The 21,749-nt window shown below is 31.6% G+C and overlaps 1 protein-coding gene across 2 annotated transcripts; it reads right to left on the bottom strand.

Moving 5' to 3' along the window:
* Nucleotides 1-615: 615 nt before the first annotated feature.
* LOC133205609 (sodium- and chloride-dependent glycine transporter 1-like) lies at nt 616-21,749 on the bottom strand. Of its 2 annotated transcripts, XM_061341448.1 has the most exons (13): nt 21,592-21,749; nt 18,523-18,654; nt 18,027-18,276; nt 11,515-11,647; nt 10,895-11,035; nt 8,611-8,714; nt 7,987-8,111; nt 5,210-5,322; nt 4,511-4,642; nt 3,538-3,637; nt 2,778-2,878; nt 1,139-1,315; nt 616-847 (listed from the first exon to the last, which is right to left on the bottom strand). In XM_061341448.1, the coding sequence occupies exons 1-13, from the start codon at nt 21,722-21,724 to the stop codon at nt 755-757; spliced, it is 1,734 nt and encodes a 577-aa protein (XP_061197432.1). In that variant the 5' UTR covers nt 21,725-21,749; the 3' UTR covers nt 616-754. The 2 variants fall into 2 exon arrangements, 1 of the variants encoding a protein (XP_061197432.1); XR_009723633.1 differs by lacking the exon at nt 616-847 and having other exon boundaries at nt 1,213-1,315; nt 3,525-3,637.

The following is a 21,749-nucleotide window of genomic DNA, read 5'->3' on the forward strand; positions in this document are numbered from 1 at the left end:
AAAGTTAAAAATGTATCTTAAAATGCCTTTGCAAGATCCATTCACTTTCAAAACAAGTGCGCGGACTTAACGATCTGTGTTTTTGTTTTCTTTTAGAATTTTTTTTATTGTAAAGCTAGTCATATTTTGATATTGTTATGTTTGGCTTTGAAAATGTGATATGCAAGCTAGCTAAATTATGTGAAATTGAAAGATTTGTATTATGATTCTTAATTTAGGAAATATATACGTATGTCTGGTGTTTGTGAGTTATTGTTGACTTTTAAATTATTAATTAAGTGGAAAGTAGAGTTCGTGTTAAAGGTTGTTAAATGGGTGTTGTGTACAAGATGTTGGAATGTGTTTAGTTTTGTTTGTTTGTGTGTTTTTTTGCAAATCATCTATTAGTTAATGTATGGTGCTTTATGAATTAAATTTGTACACTTCAGTATTTGTGCACAGTGCACACACACTGCACGCACCACTAGAAATACTTGCATGTTGGAAAACACACCTTAATAAATTGTTACCACAATATCAAATATCACCCCGCTTGTTAATTCTCTAATATTTATTGAATAAAGTATTTTTTTGATATTGTGTTGCTTTTTATTTTCACAACAATTAATCGTTTTATTTTTACAAAAAAATTATTTAACATCCTCCAACTCAAAAATAAAATACATGAAATAAATGTTTAGTCTCATATGACAGATACATGTATATAAAATGCATATGAAATGTGTACAAGTTGATACATGTATTTGTATTGGAATTAAATAAGCGTTTTCCTCATCTCTACGTCCCCAGGGAGAGACTGCACTGCAGGTTTCCAGTCTTCAGTATGTTGTAACGAAAATCTTAGTCTCTGTCAATGTACAAGATTTAAAGATTTACTGGGTGTCACCTTTAAAACCATTGTAGGAATCTTAAGTAAAAAATTATAAAGATTTAAACATATTTTACTGAATAATTCAATAAGGACTGGGAAACGGGCAAAGTCTTTGCATGCTCTCTCCTTGTAAAAATCATAAAAATATTTTTATTGCGAAAATATTTGGCTTAAACAAGGGGAATTCAAAAATTCCTCAATTATTATTCTATTCTAAAACACCGTTGATTTGTGTAAAAACATGGTTGTTATTGATTGAGAACTTACTTGCAGAAGAGGTGTCGAGTTATCCCCCGTGTTTAAGAGTGTCGTTACCATTCCTACGGGTATTGACACTAACGATAAAATGGCTATCATCCATCCTATCCCAATAGCGTAAGATGGATACTTGTAATCGCCATACTCTACCGGCGAATAACGAATTAAACTGACAATCCAGATAAGCTATAACGAAAAAAAAACCCAATGCAGCATCTACCTGTAGTCATTACAACGCGTACACAATTGACTACACTGCCAGGTTGTATTTAAAGGTTGGATAAAAGAAACAAATATATCTAAATGTGTTTACTATTGAATCGTATGCAATGTTTCGATCAAAGGCCCGATGTGAATAACGCTCAAGTTAATAGGATGCTCTTCATTATATGCTGATACTTTGCCTTTACATGCTAATGAAATATGTCGTCAACAAACAGTATCCAAGACCAAAAGTCCATTAAAACAACACGAATTGTGAGCAGAACAAACACAGAACTCATAAAAAATTAGAAGAGGAATCAGGTGCCATAGGAAGCTAATAAGCTATACTTTGACATATATACCGATTCCTCTTCATTTTATGCCAATGCAGTTGCATTATATACTGATACTTTATTACATTATGATACTTTATACCTAAGATATTTGTTATTTTCCCGGTATAATTTATGATAATTTGTTGAAATATATAAAAGCAAACACCCTTATGAATATTTTAAAGGGAAAACACCAGATATATTGTTTGTAAGCTCTCTGTCCAAGAATGTATTATTCAAATAAAGCCGAAGTTATGAAGCTTAGAATCAATTGATCTCAAAATATTTTCACCTCGCAGAAAAAAAATATCTTCTGTTGATCTCTAATCTCTGTTTCAAGGATATCTTCATTTATTTCGAAAACCTCACTTTTACTCTATTTATTAAAAGGCGTAATTCTGCATTAAAGAGCGCTCACTGACCAGTAAAAGCAATCAAGTCAAGTATACATAAATGTTCATCAACTTCCTTTTTTTAATAGTAGTAACCAACGATTCTTGGACAGACAACTTACAAAGAACATCTGGTGTACTTCCTTTAAGAATGTTCATAATCATTTTGCAGCAACAGCAACATTTTCCCAACTTGTGTTGAAATGAGCCCATCTCCTGCTTTACGGAAGTTTGTGATTTAAATATTTCTACAAATCTTATAAATTCCATCAAAAAATGACAAATAATGATAACATTATAAAGTATCATCATAGAAAGAAGTATCATCATAGAAAGAAGGGGTAGCAGCACATAAAATCAAAGAATCAGTATATAATATCAAAGTAACATTATATAATCAATAAAGTTTTATCATATAATGAAGATGTATTAAGATGCTAACACAAAGTACCTGCATGGATTGAAGAAATATATGTATACAATAAAAACTATCAGCATATAATGAAAAAAATATCAGTATATAATGAAAAATCTATAAGTAGGAATATCATCATATAATGAAGGGGTATTGACATAAAGAGACAAAGTATCAGCATACATGTATAATGAAGAAAAATCATGATAAGAGGATTACTATCCACTTTACGATGACAGTTGAGTTCTTCCATAAAATGGTCTCTTTGTAAACGTATTCTCATTATAAGAAGACAATCTTACCAATATCACCAAAGGAGTTATGAATAACCACATAATCTTCCATAACGGTGTTGGTTTATACCCGATCATCATTTCCAAGTCCTTGTAAATTCTTTCCACACCTTTGAAGTATAATGGATTGGTAACAATTAAAGAAATCAAATATTTATTATTTCTAAAATTATTTGGAAAAAAATATCAAAGCAGTGATATGTATTTGCATATTGTTTGAGAATAATGGGTCAATATAGAACTAAATTAAACATTTTGGTATGGGTACATAGGATTCACGAGGGGGCTGGACTCATATTCATGAATTTTCTTGAAAAAGGATGGGAAATGATAAAAAAAAAAGAACAAGGAACATGTCCTCTTGAAACTAAAATTTACGTCATATTTAGAAAATTCTATTCTGATGCAAATCAACTTTCCACGAACGGATGACGAATACAATACTGTTCGACAACATGCAATTTGAAAAACTAAACTACGGAATCTGTACTATTAAAAAGCCTAAAATGATAATTATAGTGCTTCAAAGGACGCGTTTAAAAAACATGCAGATAAAAGAAAAGCTCACAGAAAATGTTCAAAAAGGAAAACTCACTTGAGTCCAAGATCTGAATGACAAAGATATAATTCTGGTAAACCGAACATAGAGTGTTCTGCCCTTTGCTCATACAATTGTGCACCTATACTTTAATAATTTCAATAAATTTATATGTCAACTTATTCTTTTAATCAAACTATCAACAAAAGTATATCAACACAAAATCATTACCATAGAACCAGGCCAATGACGTCACTTCTAGAAGTGTCAACAGCATTACAGACACACTGGCACAATACCAATCAATAAGGGTTAAGACATATATACCACCCTGGTGGAAACAAAGGAAAATATTAATTTCTAAAAACAAAGGCAAGGTCGGAAAAATGCTTAAATTAGTTCCTTCTTGGAATTCCCTAAACACTGCAATTAATTTAAGATATGATAACCTAACGTCTGTACCAATGCGTATTTCTTACATAGAGTTTTCGCAATTAGCTAACATTCAATAAAGTTTTGTTAATTACTAAGTACTTCTCGAATAAAAAAACATATTTTTTTTACAATATTCTTTCTCTATCTTTTACGTCTCCTTAATATCATGTTTCTTAACTTTTGTCAAATACATAGTTAACAACATTATAACAAACACTAATTAGTTCAAAGTTTGTCTTACACATGAATTTTACTTGCTTAACCTTTTATTTTTTTTCTAAACTATAAAAATCTAATGACAGTGATATAAACATTGACTCCTAACGGGAATGAAGTGTGACCTAATTATCATAATCGTCTGGTTTTTAAGTAACAAAAGAAAGTTAAACACAAAGAGACACGATTGTAGAATAAAGTGAGGAGAAATAAATAAGGATCTTGTGAAGATTTCATCTGAGAAGAGAATGATTTGATCATTTAAAAAATTACTACAAATTTCAATCCTTCAAAAAAGGTTATTCACATTAAAATTACTAGAAACAAAGTTTCAAAGCTCTAAAGAATAATGTTGACAATTATTTTCTCTCCCCAATTTTTGTTAAGTACCAAATGGCTAATTTTCAAGATATCACCAAATCACTTTCTTGTGTTGTTTAAATTTGCATAGTGTAAAATGCATTTTCTCATTATTCATAAGTAACTATGCGAAATATGCCACTCACTACACGAATACTAATTTATATACTAATAGCTGCCTTAACATATATACCTGCGTAATGCATGGTATTCCAAGCAAGAAACCAATAAAACAGAGTATCCCAGTTAATGAAGTTTTCCACTTGTTTAAAGCTTTTGGAAAGTTGTCATGTAGAGCACCTGTCAAGGTTTGAATATGTACCATCTAAAATGAAAAAGATGCCAATAAAAATTTGCAAGTAACATTCTGCTGAATTTTACTACTAAAACAAAAATTCCTGTAACTGTATATAATATAGATATTTATTTTTCTTTAATGCTTAATGTGAGTAGAGGAATGTTTTAACAACGAGATTCAACATTTGATAGTTCTAAATATGTGTATAAAAAGTTAAGACATACGTAAGTCACCTCTACCGGCCGACTAAGTTTTTGCTAAGATTGTCATGTCTTAGCATGCTTCAAATTACGGTCTTATGGCTACGACAGTCCTACTTAAGCATGGTCTTAGACTTAAGAACCCTTTATGTTACGACCCCCTGGTGACACTGGTGCATGGAATACAGTGTTGGTACAGTAATATTACTTTGTAAGAAATGTAATTTTTTGTTTGCTTATGTTTTGTCAATGCTGTTTACTCTTCTCCGATAATCTTATTCACGTTTGCTGGTCTATCCTTCATATACACTGTATTGCAAATATGTTGCTACTGTGCATTTGTTGATTAAAAAAAGTAGAGAACTATTTTGGTATGCTTTCATAGTTTTCTTACCTGACTGTCAAGTCCAACTGTGAAAAGCATGATGAAGAAAAGAACGGCCCAGAGCTGAGGGAGAGGGAGTTTAGAGACTGCCTCGGGGTACACAATGAAAGCTATTCCAGGTCCTAAAAGGAGCAATAAAAAATCAGTTATTTGAATGACGTTGTACTTAAATATCTTAAGTTTTTTTTTATTAGTCCTAATCTTAACATTTTGAATAAGATCATTAAATGATGTTTTTAATATAAAGTAAGAGACAAATCTAATTACGTTGTTATCCTTTATCTCAAATCAAAGATATTCAATATTTGAAATTATTAGCGAGCGCAGCGAGCTCGTCACTGGGAGCGCTTAAAGCAAAGCCTGGGCGAAGAGAAAATTCGTACTTTGGACATTGATCCAAATGATTTTTTTTTCGCAGTAACTCTGAACCCACAATGCATGTTTGTTAAAGCTACAGTACCAACCAGACCCAACCTGACACAAAGCAGTCCCAGAGCAGTCCCACAGCGGTCCCAGAGCAATCCCAGCAGTCCCAGCGGTCCCAGAAAGCAGTCCCAGCAGTCCCAGAAAGCAGTCCCAGCAGTCCCAGTGGGTGGGGTTAATTAATTTAATGGGCGGAGCTTACTCAGAAATGAGATTACCAATAAACAATGTAACTATAAAAGGCAGTTGAAATTGATGATCCATTTCTTTCTGAGCAGTATCAATTCTCATGCGACAGTCATTTTTTAACTGTTAAGAAAATCACACTACGCGTATAGAAACAAATAATAAATATTGAACAAAGAAGACGTTCACACCTATAAATAACATGAATATTTAAACACAGTTTTGTGGTATATTAATTTTTCACCAAATTAAATCAATTTCTAAATTACTGTGATTGATATTTGTTTCCATATTTATTTATTTTTTTATTTTTTTTTTTTATAGGTAATTAAGCTTGAGTTATTTATTTTCTATCAAACATAGCTTTTTAATAGGCCTTATAATTATAGAGCAAGGCCGATTTCCATACTATACTCTGAATGCAGTTTTCTTAAGTATACTGGAGCTTTTGAAAAATTCTTTGTGTATTATATTTCAGTCATGATTATTTTCACTGACTTGCCAATTTAATTATCGTTAAATTATCTATGTAACAGAAAACAATAATACTTTTATTATATAAACGTTTGAGTGTACATCTGTAAATCACACGAATGGAACCCTCAGATTATGTTCAAAATTAATTAATCCCGAAATAAATTTATACACATTTATTGAAACGAAGATTTTTTGCAGTACATAGATTGAAATTAGTGTCATTGTTGACCAGCATGTTCAGTGATGTGTAACACAGATACCCAAATAACATGCATTGACTTTCTGCTAATCATGCCCGAAGGCGATTGAAACTTCAGGTGTTGACACTATTTTATACATTTGTATTGCTTTTTAATAATCGGCCAGGAAAACACAAACAAAACAAATAAGAAATAAGTCACAATTCCCAATATTTTAAAATGTTTATAAATTTACTCTTTTAATTACTTGTTTATAAATCAAAAACGAATTCATAAATAAATCCCCCAGTAATTGTTCACAAATATAATGTTTTAAATGACTGAAGAATGGTAGAATAATTTTATTTCATGGTCATTTAATAAATTATTAGGTTTTATTTGAGGGTGGTAAAAAATAGCATGGAATGCTCTTTTTTAGCATGCATATGGTTTTAGTTTTTTCAATTTAAAAAAAATCCAGTACAGTACGTCCCTCTGAATGTCTTATTGTAATGACAAGTTTGTTTGTTCTTTTGTTTGTTTGTTTGTTTTTAAATAGTGCTAAGGCAAACTTTGAGTACATTCCGTAACTTGACAGCATTAATTAATTAAATAGGCCTCGATATTTTTTTTTTCAAACACCTGTATTAAAGTTTTAATTAGCATTAATTAATTAAATAGGCCTAGATATATTTTTTTTTCAAACACCTGTATTAAAGTTTAATTTAAAGGATAAAAGTCATCTCCTTACTTCCCTTTTAACTACTTTCATTTTTTAAAATTAATTCTAAACTACAATTGTGTAAATTTACAGCCCCTGAAGATATTTAGTAATTACATGTATATTTATCTCTACTTATTAAAATGTTGTAAAAAAAATCCTTGTTTTTTTTATTCTTTATCTTGAACACCTCTCTGCTGAAAGTAAACAAAACAACAACAGGGAGCCTGCAAATTCAGAATACACAAGGGGCGGAGCTATCATGTCACTCAGAACCTTTTTCATGCATGAGTGAACAAAGCAGTCCCAGAAAGCAGTCCCAGGGACTGCTGGGTCTGCTTTCTAGAGCAGTCCCAGAGCAGTCCCACAGCGGTCCCAGAGCAGTCCCACAGCAGTCCCAGAGCGGTCCCAAAGCAGTCCCGGGGACTACTTTCTGGGACTGCTTAGGTGTCAGGTTGGGTCTGGTTGGTACTGTACGTTCTTGCGAGAATAACAACAAACATTCAACAAATAAACTCGCCTTGATTTAATGGATAAATTGCAGATAAAATAGTAAATAAAACGTTCTTTATTAAAATCAACCTAAATACAACCTAATTACGACGTCATGTGACGTCAGATGGTGACATACCAAATGTCACGTGCGGTTTGAAAATACCGGTCTAAATACAGTTTATAAACAGTAAACTGAAAACATGGAATAGGTATCTGCGCCCACCCTAGCGGTCGCACCGTCAAAATATTATCATAGTGAAACTTTTTAGGTGAGAAAAATCGATTATCAACGTCACAAATATTACCGCTGTTAACAACTTTATCAATAGAAACACCGGCTTCGTCGGCCATGAAACCCAGCGTCACGAATACCACACATCCGGCAAAAACGCTCGTCAATACGTCAACAACAGGAAGGATCATGGCGTCTCTGTGTGAAACAGTGAAAAAGACTGTACTAATTTTGAAAATATCCCCCCATTCTCTCAAACTGTATTTTCAATTGTTTTGTTCTCAATGATGAAACAATGAAAATAGACTTGGTTATTCTGGAAAACTAGACAAAAAATTACAAAGACGTTTCAGATAAATTCACAGGTGACTTTGCTTTTAACCTGAAACCTTTTTTTTTTTTTTTTTTTTTTTTTAATTTTTTTTTTTTAAAATATGAACTTTAGTCGTCAAAAGAATATGCATCAGTTGGCATAATTATGTAATTCGTAGTTTGCTTGGTTGGATTTTTGGTTTGTCCGTCGTATTTCACACAAATTACTCCAAAAGAAATTTGTGCATCATATTGAGTACAATTCAAAATTTTCCGACGTTATTTTACGTTATTTTGAGTGTGTAAAGATAAAAGTAATGAGTGCTCAAGAAAATTATAATTCAATTTGTTGGCTTAAATGAAAGTAACGAGATAATGTATTCACCTGAAAACGTTGTTATTAAAGGAATTATAGCTTGCCAAGGTAGAAATGCCTCCCCATCCTAGTCCAGCAGAGTAAAACATCTGTACTGCAGCATCACACCACACCTAACCGAGAGAAGTAACCAAGACATAAAGATTTCTTCTAGTATTCTTATTATTTGGAGATGAAATCATGATCAGTGCATTGGACATGTACAGCCGAAGTAGACTTCATGAAAACTCAGGATCTGATATCTTGTCAACATTTCTTTGTAGCAATTCTTGGCAGTGAGTTTTTTTATATTTTATTTTATCAAATCAGTTCTATCATGTAGTTTTATTTTGCACTATGAGACTTGAATTTCCAGACTTTTCTAGAATGCTCATCGTTCATAATAATAATTATCATGTTGTAAATTTTGAATTTACTAGGGGGAGGTAAATGCAAAATTTACAACATGCATATGATAACTGCAATGAAACAAGAGTCTCGTTTAAAGCCATCATTTCGTAAGTTCTATGGTCGATACAATGACATTGTTAGCAAATTCAATCTATCATTAAAGTCAAATGCTGACTGACGTTTTTCATACTGATTGTTAGGCTAATTTTCGTTATTTCCCGATCATGACAAGGAGCACACGGCGGGTGAGACCGGTCGGCAGGGGATGCTTACTCCATGCCATCTCTGATGTTTTTGGAGGTCTGTGTTTGCTCTGCTCCCGATTTGTATTGTTTTAATGGACTTTGAGCTTGAATACGGTTCGATATCTCCATATTTCATTCCTAAGATTTAAAAATGACCTAAACTTTGCTACCTGGTGATATGAATTTTAGAAGTTTGGTTAAGTACTATTTTTATTTGCCACTGCCCAATAGTGATTACTAATATTGCCTGTTTAGCTCATAGCATGGTTTCTGGTTCTAGAGACATCAATTTCACAATTTAACAGAGGGTGCGTCGGTCGATATGCCTGTGTGATAAAAGTCCACATGAAAAGATTTTTGAATATTGCATCAATATTGGTGCTTTTGGTACCATATTTAAAGCTCTACGGGACACAAATTCCCCTTTTGCAACAAATGCTATGTAAAAAAACAGGTCTTTCAGAAGTGCAAAGTGGACGAGATAAACAATGGATAGAAAATCTTAATTTAACTTAATCTAAAAGTCAAAGTATATTGTATGGAAAAATTTCATTTTTAAATTAAAAAAAACTAAATTTATTACATACATCTCAAAGAACTTTTTAACCTACACTGTAACATGCGATTGTGAATTAGTTAAATGCACCTTTTTGGAAATAAAGATGTTGTTACTGAGCAAAGGCGCAGACAAAAAAAAAATATGAAGAATTTTGTTTCAGTTCTTATATTCATAGTTCATTGTTTACCTTGTAGTATTTAGATGAACTTGCTCCCTTCTTTGAACGAATAACGATTCATAATGCAATTAGGCATGTTATGAATCATTTTCTCACTCTTAGGACTATTTTTTGGAATTGAGCACCGTTCTCGCTAGATAGTTTTCCACATATTTTTAATTTATAGGATGTAAGCATTTGTTGAATAGGGTACGGTCTTTTTTATTTGACCCCAAATGTTTTTATTTTTGAATGTTTGAATCAGGATTGATTTAGGACAATAAAGCTCCACAAACTTTTCCGTGCTTTATGAGTTACGGCATACAAGGAAATGATTTTGTGGCGAATACAAATGGTACAGTCATCTTTCTGTATTATCTGATGTGCAAAATAAAGTTTCTCAAACGCAATGCATGTTCTATTATTGCGTACAGGAAACAATTCCGATTGATACACCATCCTAAGCAATTTAGGGAATTTTGGGGTGGAATATGAGGAAAAAACATGCCAACGGCTAAAAAAGACACGTGGTACATGTAGAACCTTCAGCAGAAATTTAGATACTCAATTAAAGTAACGTCTGTGAAAAATTGAAAAAATAACATGCCTATTTGTATGAAGGCTGTTACTTTTTCAAAAAAGGGAGCAACTAAGTACTACAAAGTAAATTATTTATCATGAATAATAATAATAGTAACTAAAACTTCGCTAAAATTGCACAATTCAGATTTCATAATATCTTTTCCTTACGCCTTTGTTTAGTAGTAGTATACATGTATATATTTCCAAAACATTCTTTTAATTAGTTTACAAAAGCATGCTAGGTTTAGGTTTCAGGTGTATTTCATGTTTTTCACGAAATGTATGAGTTATGTAACACTAATTACATGTATGTAACACTAAATATTACATTAGATTTAAACATAATCATAAGTATTTTACATTGAATCTAAGCAGGTCTTCCCATCGAGGTATCAGAAACACGCCTAAACCTTTCATTGCTCCATCAATATTAAATGTCAAACCTCTTATAAACAAAGTCAATAGGAATAGGTACGGCACAGTGGCAGCCACGTATACAACCTGTAAAAATATAAAATATTTATTTAGTATCTTATTTCTCAAATTAATAAGTTTAACATGGTCCACTCGTGCAGGATTTTTAACGATGAGTAACAACCTTTTCTTGTAGTAGAGAATTTCCTTAATACCAGTTCAAAGCCATGTTGTTTGATAAAACATTATCGTTTTTAGTATATGAACAAAAAGGTTAATCATGAAAGAGGAATCGTCAAAACTGCATTAATCAATGAAAGAAGACTCTCAGATAAATGAATGATTTTTTTAAATAGCTGTATTGGCTACATTAAAGAGAACCTCTCTCTCAAAATTACTTAATGCAGTTGATTTCTATTCCTATATGAACATGTAAATCGCGTTTGCAAGAAATCTGTTTTCGCATAATTTTGTAATACTTCAAGAAAGAAAAAAATTATTTACAGTATTTAAATTCTGAAAACTGATACATGTATAATACAGAGCTAAAGATACTCTTTTTATACCTTTCCGGAAGTTTTGATTCCTTTGAATAAACACAGAAACACAGCTAACCAAGCAGCCAGTAGACACAAGAGAAGCTGCCAGCGAATACTCCCAGGGTTCCCAATGCCATCAGAGATGTCAAGGACATTTCGCCTGAAATGTTCAGAAAATATATCAATTTTTTAGGTGCCAATTTCATTCAAAAGTGTATAAAGCATAGTACTCTTAATACGAAATCCCAGAAGGCTCATTCGAGATTCGAGTTTCGAAATACGAGATTCGAAATTCGAGTTTCGAGATTCATTGTCCAAACTAACCAATCAAAAGGCGGATTCAATGTTTGATTACTTCCCTTTATTAAGTTATTACTATCAAGAAATCACTGAATATATTTATAACAAATGGGTCATTTGCTTAAATAATAATGCAAGAAAAAATGTTATATGTATCAAAACAATATAAAAATGAATTTTGGGTCACGTTTTGAAAAATGTGTATAAAATCTTATTTTCCCCATTAAACAACACAATAGATACATCTATAGAATATTATATGGTCTTATAGTTGAAATGCTTTATTAGTAGGTCGATAAATTATTTAATTAGCACATGGATGAGGGCGAAAATTATTATTGATATGAAATACTAAGGATCGTCTTTACACTGCACAGTAATTTCATTAAGGATACATTTCATTACTTTTAAGGGTGCGTTTGAGCAGTTAGACTGATCTACTATTTGATATGGAATAAAATAAATTCCAGTCTGTATTGTACATATAATTTTTAATTAATTCAAGTATTCAAAGCCTTAGACCAAGATAAGTAATTGAAAACTTAATTTTTTATGTATTTCTCCTATTGGGAAACAGTGGTGTATATTCCCTTCTGCTAATGTGTAGGGTAATGTGAAGTCACAGATTTCACCTAAAGCGCATCATTGCCGAGTTGCGGATCACAGGCACTTGGGGTATGGACCCCCCCCCCCCTTTTCCATTTTTTTTTCTTTTTAAATCTGTGGTCGAGTCACCTTTCTCCTATTTTTGTATTCTAATATGCACTGTATGTTATCAATAATGTAACTCTTTTGTATCTATAAGCTGTTTTTAAATATATCGTTTTCGACTGATACATTTTTATTGTCTTGGAGACATCTATCATTGTCATTTATCAAGTGAATATAATCATAAATCATTTAAACATATTTTAATGATGCAGAAATTAAAATCTTCATGACCACTCTTAATAAAATTGAGAAATTGTAAAATCCTTACACAGTACCTGGAAATTATGGAAACTTCTTTACTGAATAATCTGAATATATGTTTGACTTCCTACTAACCCAGACATGTTTCCTAATTTCTATTCCCTGTCCTAATCGTAGACTCCTGTTGCTATCATTTTTAATAGTCTGATATCGACTTCAAAGTAACATTTCAATTTTAGATTTAACCAGCTATAAAAATCAAAAGTTGTGTATACTGTAAAAATTGGATAGGCAAAAAAGTGTGGATTGCTAAAACTTTTATTGCGTTTGATAAAAAATATTCTAGTAACTGGTAAATAAATAAGTTTTATGATCAACTTTACCCCATTTTTCAACCAAATACAATGTACATGTATAAATAATTTTTTTTTTACATCAAGAAAATGATGTATAGGCTACAGCCTTTTCGCCTATATGGAATATACACCACTGGGAAAGCGAACGCGATTTTTTATCACTACTACGATGTCTTTAAGATTTCCTGTGTACACTAAAAGGCATACATGAACTATAAGTAATTTTAATACGAACTGCTTTAGGCCATACGATTTTTTCAAAGTTCTAAAGGTGTATAGAGGGTCCATTGTTTTGTTAAAATAATTATAATTTTTTATCATTATCAAATACTTTCATATCTTTTTTTCTGTATGGCCATTACATCATGTATTGAAACTTGTGTATTGATTGGTTATGTATCTTGCGAGACCCGAGCGGTTTCCTTATAAATAATTATCGAAATCGAATATATAATTATTTTACCCATGCATTGCAAGATTGACACTGAATGTTGATAACCGAACATTTGTCTAACGTTGTAATAAAATAAACAACATAGCCATAGGACCCCGGGCACGTGTCTCTACCCCCCCCCCCCACACACACACATTCCCCTTATGTTGTTAACCGATATAATATACTATAGAAAACATAGCAACTTTATGCTTGTGTCCTCTCCAAAATAACGTCTAATAACCGTGATAACCCCCTGTTGCTATTTTTTGGAAAGGGGGGGGGGGTGCTTTGCAGTGATTAATTAAAATTATTTCCTGAACAAAGAGAAGTCATTACTTTTATTAAGCATGTATATTTCAGCTATCCCTACTTAAGGGGCTGTCTCTTGGTTTCACAAACTTGGTCACTGGTCACTTTCTAATACCTTGTCACAAACTATATCCACTTTGAAACCCGTATTCACTAATTATTATTAATCGCTAGTCACTTATTTTATTGCACACTTAACTTTGAAACCCGTATTAGTCACTGTTCACTTTCTAATACCTTGTCACAAACTATATCCACTTTGAAACCCGTATTACTATTAATTATTTAATAATCGCTTGTCACTTCTTTTATTGCACACTAATAATTCCCATCGACTACAATACCCCCCCCCCCTTTTGCTCTTTGAATCCGATTAACAATATTTATTATTTTGACATCAAACCTGTAAGCAAAGTAGATAATACGGTATAGATATTCTTGATATAAATCTATTATAATATTTAAGAAGATATAATAAATTTAAGCATATTTTGCAGACCAAAAACCCAATATTTTTTCTAATTTCGTTCTGATATATATAACACTATTTCTTGCATTGTAATTTTAATCAAATGACCTCTTCGGTTTGAATTTATTCAACGATTTCTAGGAGGTCAAAACTTAGCAAAGGGGAGTAATTGAATCTTATAAAAACCGCCTTTTAATTGGTTAGTTTGGATCTTGAATCTCGAAACTCGAATTTCGAATCTCGTATTTCGAAACTCGAATCTCGAATGAGCCTTCTGGGCTTTCGTATCTTAATCTTTGCCTGTAAAAAATAAAATAATACCGAAAATATTCTCCAACATCGTCATGTAAATAAATATAAACAGCACATCTAAATACTAGAATTACTTTTATGAAACGACATCACAATTTTGCCTCATGACCTTTCCTGTTGCTTTCAAAAGAAAAGTAAATAAATAGAGGTAAGCAAATTGAAGTCTGCAATATTCTTCTGATAAAAATATTGTTTGGAAATTTAAATTGAAACGACACCAATATGCATTCAGCAGAGTTTAATATTTATTTTATAACTGCACAATTACCGATTAACTCTCTCTTTAGAATTGTACCATGTCGTAGATCTTTTTTTCTCTGTTTCAATAAATATTTTTTCCTGGTAACTGGTAACAAATACACCTTAATTTATTTTATATATTTCTACGTATGTAATAATTTCTGAAGGTTTAAATCAATTAGCCTGGATATTTTGCATGCATATATAATTTGTTTTGTCTATTGAAATACAATAAATATAGTTTGTGATTATGAAACTTTCTATTAAAAAAGTATGTTCCATATGTAACGTTAAAAATTCTGATATTATCATTAATTTTGGCGTATGATGCTTATCAAAACATTGAGTAAATAAAATCATCTTCTCTATGTTGATGTACGAAACAAAGAGATTAAAAATTGAAGTTCAAATTGCTTTTGAAAAATCAGATTTATTTAAAAAAATATCTTCTAAATTGTAATTTTTGAATCAAAAATATTGTATTCAATAAATGAGAACAGGATGTCCTATCAATTGTAGCAGAGGGGTTATAATACCCTTGTTAAAATACAGGTAGTGGCGGTATGGTTGTGCCCTAGCCTTGAAACATTTCATCTGTGTTGCAGGGCGCTCGTATCGAATTTTATATGTATATCAAATTACCTACTTCGATTTTTTTTTTAGTAATTATCCAACTATCTCAGGTAAATATCAACAGGAGAGATCACAATGTTAATACATGTATATGACACAGATGTCCCTTTTTATGAAAGGGGGCCAGTAAAAGATTAACCAAAAAAGTGTTACAATTAGGGATGGCAATCGGATAACATTTTGTAAATGGTTAGACGTAATTTTTTCTGACCGAGTTACCGGTTAACTGAACATATAAAACTTGTTTGTAATTTTATTATGAATTCCCCACGATAAATTAAAGTTCAGGATTTTGGCATAGACAGATTATCAACAGTCTCGTTTAAAGTCAACATTTCGCAAGTTCTATGGTCAATACAATGATCTTGTCAGCAATACAATCTATCATTAGGTAAAATGCTGACCGACGTTTTTCATACAAATTGTTCAGCCATTATTTTCCAACTAGTTTGTGTACGGATTTTTCCGTTTGCCCGATCATTACAAGGAGCACACGGCGGGTGTGAACGGTTGGCAGGGGATGCTTACTCCTCCATGGCTCCTGATCCCACCTTTGATGTTTTTAGAGGTCCGTATTTGCTTTGCTCAAAATTTGTACTGTTTCAATGATCTTTTGAGATTGATTACTACTGTTGGTTATCTTCATATTTCATTTTACTTATTATCTTAATGCAATTTTTAAAAATAAATGCAAAATTACGATCAACAGAATTCTTTAATTACCTTTTAAAAGAACTAACAAAAAGATATTAAGATGATTTTACGTTTATTTCGTTATTTACTGCAGAGTCAAATCATATTTTTACCGACATTAATTCAAACCTCTGCTATTCTTACTTTAAAAGATAATCATTGACCGCGGATGATGACTGCCAACTTCAACTTTTTCTCAAGAAATCGTACTGATGGTATTGCAAGATACTTTACTGATAATATTGAAAGTTGTGTGAACTAGTGTACCATAAGAAACAAGCCGCCTTATATTCTGTTTTTATTCTACGAATTTGTGATTGCTTGGTCTTATATGTTTTTGTACTCCTGTTTTGCCGTTCCGGTCTCTCTAAAAACATTGCCAATCTGTAGATGTCGGTAGCATTTCGCTGAATAAATTTACAGTTTTGCAATGATTTAATGAACAAGTGAAATAACCCAGTTAAATATATATATAAACATTGCTGAGTATAAATTTAGTTGTTGTTTTTAACGCATCAATTGGAACAAAAGCAGATAGTTTTTTGCATGAGGGTACGTAAACCTTGATTAGTATTCAGAGTTACATTGTACATGTACATTAATTAAATTGAGGAGATATTTTTTGACAACAGCGGCGTCTTCTAAATAATTTTTAAAACTGATCAACTGCCGCATTTCAGTTTTTAAAATGCCACTAAAGACGTTTAATTATAAAATACGGAAATATTACTGAACGTGTACATTTACTGCAAAAATATCGACTAAACGGTTATGAAATTTGCAACCGATTACTATTTTTCTGACCGATTAGTTGGTTAACCGGTTAATCAATGCCATCCCTAGTTAAAATCATTCTCGATCTTATAGCGAATAATATATAGCCAAGATATATCAGAAAATACTTAATCATCTTTGAACAAACAAAAATTTTCATTTCTACAAATGATGTCAATTCCGAAAGGCCTGACGTAAGTTAAACTCTGCTTTTTCTCAAAAGCAGGTTTTTTATTGAGAGAGAGAGAGAGAGAGAGAGAGAGAGAGAGATGCACAAAACACTCGTGTAAGAAACATGTATATACCGTATACATTGTTAAAACAATATGACAAAATTTGTTAGTCGTCATTTTTACCAAATGCCATATAATAAGCCATAATTAAGGGTTTAAGTTGAACTTGAAACTATGAACCACGATTATAAGCGCTGTCAACACCTGTTGTATTCCTTTCATTTTCAATTCAATTCAAACATCCCTTTTAAATTAGAAAAGTTCAACGTTTCATGGCGTGTTATTAAGTTTCTGTATTAAGCAGATACTTAAACAATGGACCCGAATTTTAAGCACCATTTAAAAGTAACACCTGTCGTCTTCTCTTCATTTTTAATTAAAAAATAAAGTTGTGTATATCCTTTTTAAATAAGTATACTCAATGTATCGCTTGAGATAATTGTATCAATCTCTTTCCCAGAGAGTGATTTTAACATTTAAGGCACAATTAAACTGACAAGATTGTTTCCGTTATTGAAACTTTGAATGAAAACTTCTTAAGAGTCGACTATTCAAAGCAATAAGCACATGCTTAAATATCACTCTGATTTATAATCTCCTTACTAAATATATCATTTATGTGATCTGTCGATAATTACTTCCGCAATTCCAGACACTTTTTTCCGGGAACTCTTTAGATATACTATTCGAAGTATATCAAATGTTGAAACTTACAATGTATTTCAAAGAAATATATCTATCAAATATCTTTAGAATACACAATAATATATAAACAAATTCTTTGATAAATGTAGACTGTATTAATCCTTATTCTGAAATAATATTTTTGTAATCTTAATTCAAATGTATATTCTATTTATTGTAACACTTACGCCCAGAATTCCTCCGCAGAAGAACGCAGTGAGATGTTAACATTATCATCTTCAATAAATAGCGTGGAGTTTGGCAAACTCGAATTCATCTCTCGCAGATCACAGAACTCAGTATTCCAGGCGTTGTCACAACTGGTCCATGGAAGTTTGGGGAAGAAAGACATTCCAAAATAATACAGTGCCCAGGCCAAGATGACGTTGTAGTATGTACTTACAATTCCCGTCAACACGACCATTCCATGTCCTATTCCTAAGAAAATTTCAATATTTCTTATGTCTGAATACTTTGTATCTGTAGAAAAAGCTAGGCTTCTAATAGTTTGATTCAGTTTGTAGCAGAGTTTACTAAATAAATACAGAGACTGATATTGACTATTTCAGTTAAAAATATAATTACACATCCCGGAAGTCTTAACATTTATTCAATATTAACAAAACGAATTTTATAACATGCAGAAATAAAATAGTGAAATTTAAATATTCTCTGTTGTTGTACCTTTTAGTAGCGGACAACAAATCCAAACTCTTCCAGGTCCTAGATTAGAATACTGGGAAAAAGTCATTTCCAAGAACATCATTGGCATCGCACATAGGAACATGAATATAAAATATGGAATCAGGAATGCACCTAAAAGTCAATGATATTCTCATATGATGAAGAAACTAAACACCTTTACAATGAATATTGAAATGCTGAAGGACATCCCTGAATCACAAGGCAGAGTAGAATTATATACTATAGTAGTAATATTTTGATATGTTCATAATTTGTTGCAAAACATTTGATTCAAGGATATAGATTTTTTTAAAACCCGAGTGAAAAACGAATAAAGATACAACCTTTGAAGTAAATAGTAATTGCAAAAGTATGAAAACAACTGTACAGTCTAATACTAAGTGATACGAACCAATAGGATTGGGAAAAGTACCCACTAAAAGCAAATCTCTTTTGGGTTTCTTGAATTCATAAAAAAACTCTTTTCTATATTAGTATTAAATATCATAATTTGGAATGATTTGGTATGTAACTGTGTGATACTATCAATAAGATAAACATTTGTCATAAAACTGTTGTCTTTATTGTGATTTGAAAATTTTAAAAGTATAATTTCATAATTTTTCTTGATTTCTAAAATCAAATTCATATATCAGCAGAAGCAGAAGCAGATCAACGTTCATAGCGAAAAATGGCTCTCAAAGGGAATACATGAAAGTCAATCAACCGAATGCAAATCCAAGCAGACTTCGAAAGCTTGCTTCTTGCAAAAAATTCAATTTAATATTTTTCTGCTTATTTATTCCTTCATTGATACTTCTTTAGGAAGGTGAGACACGTGTAAAATTGGAGATTTATTTTTAGGTAGAACTCAATACTTAATCTATTTAGTTTTAAGTAATATTTTGAACTCGTTCTTTAGCTTCACCTCTTGCCAATGGGATTCTGATTTTAACAAACCTTATCTATACTATATGGGAAGAGGGTTATTAAAGTCCTTTTTGTGACTCTCAAAAACTGATCATGGCTCCATCATTCATTTGTGATGTGAACAATGAGCATGTTTATTTCATATAGATACTTTGATATCAAGGTTATAATTGGTTCTTGAAAAGACTTTTTAAGGCAACGATGTTTTTTTTAATATAATACTTAATTGGGATCCCATTCTGCGATAGATGACTGAATCTTTACTGCATGAGAAGCGGCCCCAATATACAAGTTTCACTATGTTTGGAATATTGAGTCCGGCATGGATTAATGAATGATCCTACTAGTTCCCTTCTTCCAGTTTCACTGACCCAAGATTATATTCCCTTAGAATGATGTAAATACAGCCCTTATATTTCATTTGACATAAACTCCTAAGAGAAATACTCTGTAAAGAGTGAAAAATGTGAAAGTTTAAATAAAACAGTAAAGTAATGTTACCGGAGAGTCTAACACTTTAAAGTACGACCAAACGGTTTGCAAACAGATCCATCAGATGTGATTTTCCATTTCTTGTCGTTATTAATATTTTGACGTAGAACTTTTTGGAATCGATTTGAACATTAGAAGTCTCTGTCAGATGATCTATTGAAATATTAGTTATAATTTGATTTTATGTTGGATAAAAATTATGTGGTTTGGAAATAGCCTGGAAATGATAAAACTTTGATGTCTAAGGATAGTTTCTTAAAGACAATTCAAAATTTATTTGTTATCCTCAGAATGAGTCGGAAACAGCCATGCGAAATGAGTAGAAAGTGACAACATCGGACATTAGGGCAAGGTCAAAAGTTTTGACAGAATTGAATATGTATCAAAATCATAATATACCAGTAAAGATGTTTATTGAAAATACCCTGAGGAGTGTCTTTGAAACTGAGATAAACGTAAAGTTGGACGACGACAAACGGATAGTTGGAAGGACAGCGGGACCAAAAAAAGTAGAAGAACAGAAGACGAATATGCTCTAGTCACATTCAAGGCATGGGCAAAATAATTCAGTAAGATATTCAACAACTTAATGTTTCCTTTATTTTCATCAAGATACATAGTTCTGTTGGCGGTGTCTGAATACTTTACACAACCGACCGACCATCTTCTATAAAAGCGACATGATATCTGATTCCCAGACCATCAAGAAGGCATCCAATGTCGTGATGAAAACCCAAATTATCATTGCTTTACAGGTAGGGTCAAGATTACTCTTCTTAAATATCATCCGGTCCATTTATACACGTGACCAGAATACCTGACCATGTGGTATATTTAGATTTAATTTCTACAGTTTTATGTATAGTTAAATCATGATACACTTACCAATCAAAATAACTATTTTGATACAGTTTCTGCAGTGCATGAAACAATACAGTAGGACGTGACCATGTTAGTGATAAGTCCATTATTACCTTTCAGTGCATTGGTTAAAACTAAAACCAATACAAGCAATCCCTCTCATAGATTAATTCTTGGATTTAAAAAAACTATGAAGCACTGCTAGCATAATTCAAACTCTTTTGGTAAAGAACTGAAGAACAATTTCTTTGTCGAAGCAAGGGAAAGCCTTGTTTCCCGTCTGAATGACACTCAAAAAAGGAACTGTTAATGAAGTAATTTTTAAACCATCTTCACTTGTATGCCAATACATGTATTTTCTCTTCATTGACTTTTAAATATTATTATGTCATTACTTAAAATTTGTAAAAAAAAAAAAAAAAAAAAAAAAAAAAAAAAATCTCAGATACTCACATTATATGAAGTAATCTATATTTGTTACGGATAAGGAAAAAATATTGTTTCTATTAGATGCCTGAAGAATTGTAGATTCTGAGAAAGAGAGACGAATGAATTAAAATTTATTTCAGTAACTTTGCTTTATAATTAAGTATTATTATTATTTATCTTCATGCTTCATTCCATACATAAAGTTATACATGGAATGAATGCCATTTTACATTAAATAAACATCTTCCAGGTAGCAGTGCTTATTATTCGGCTTCATTACATAAATGATAGTTCAATTGATAAAATTAACTTCTAAAATTGTTAACTATAAGTCTGTTTTCTTAATTTTCAACAAACCTCCTCCATTCTTGAAACAAATATAAGGAAATCTCCATATGTTACCAAGTCCAACCAAACACCCGACAGAAGAAAATAAAAACTCCCACCACGTTTTCCAGTTTCCTCGCTGCACGACTTCTTCTTTAGACATATTGCAATCAATAAAATTGAACTAC

This window comes from Saccostrea echinata, unplaced genomic scaffold (genome assembly GCF_033153115.1).
Source record: "Saccostrea echinata isolate AGI-Se365-2 ecotype Australia unplaced genomic scaffold, CSIRO_AGI_Sech_v1 ptg000054l, whole genome shotgun sequence".
In the NCBI taxonomy this organism is placed as follows: Eukaryota; Metazoa; Mollusca; class Bivalvia; order Ostreida; family Ostreidae; genus Saccostrea; species Saccostrea echinata.

What these genes read in the sequence shown, in the direction of transcription:
- LOC133205609 (XM_061341448.1), bottom strand. Translation starts at nt 21,724, where the DNA reads ATGTCTAAAGAAGAAGTCGTGCAGCGAGGAAACTGGAAAACGTGGTGG. An exon ending in TTGTTTCAAGAATGGAGGAG is followed by an intron (nt 18,655 to 21,591) that starts GTTTGTTGAAAA and finishes ATTGACTTTTAG; the next exon opens with GTGCATTCCTGATTCCATAT. An exon ending in TTTAATAACAACGTTTTCAG is followed by an intron (nt 8,112 to 8,610) that starts GTGAATACATTA and finishes TGTTTCACACAG; the next exon opens with AGACGCCATGATCCTTCCTG.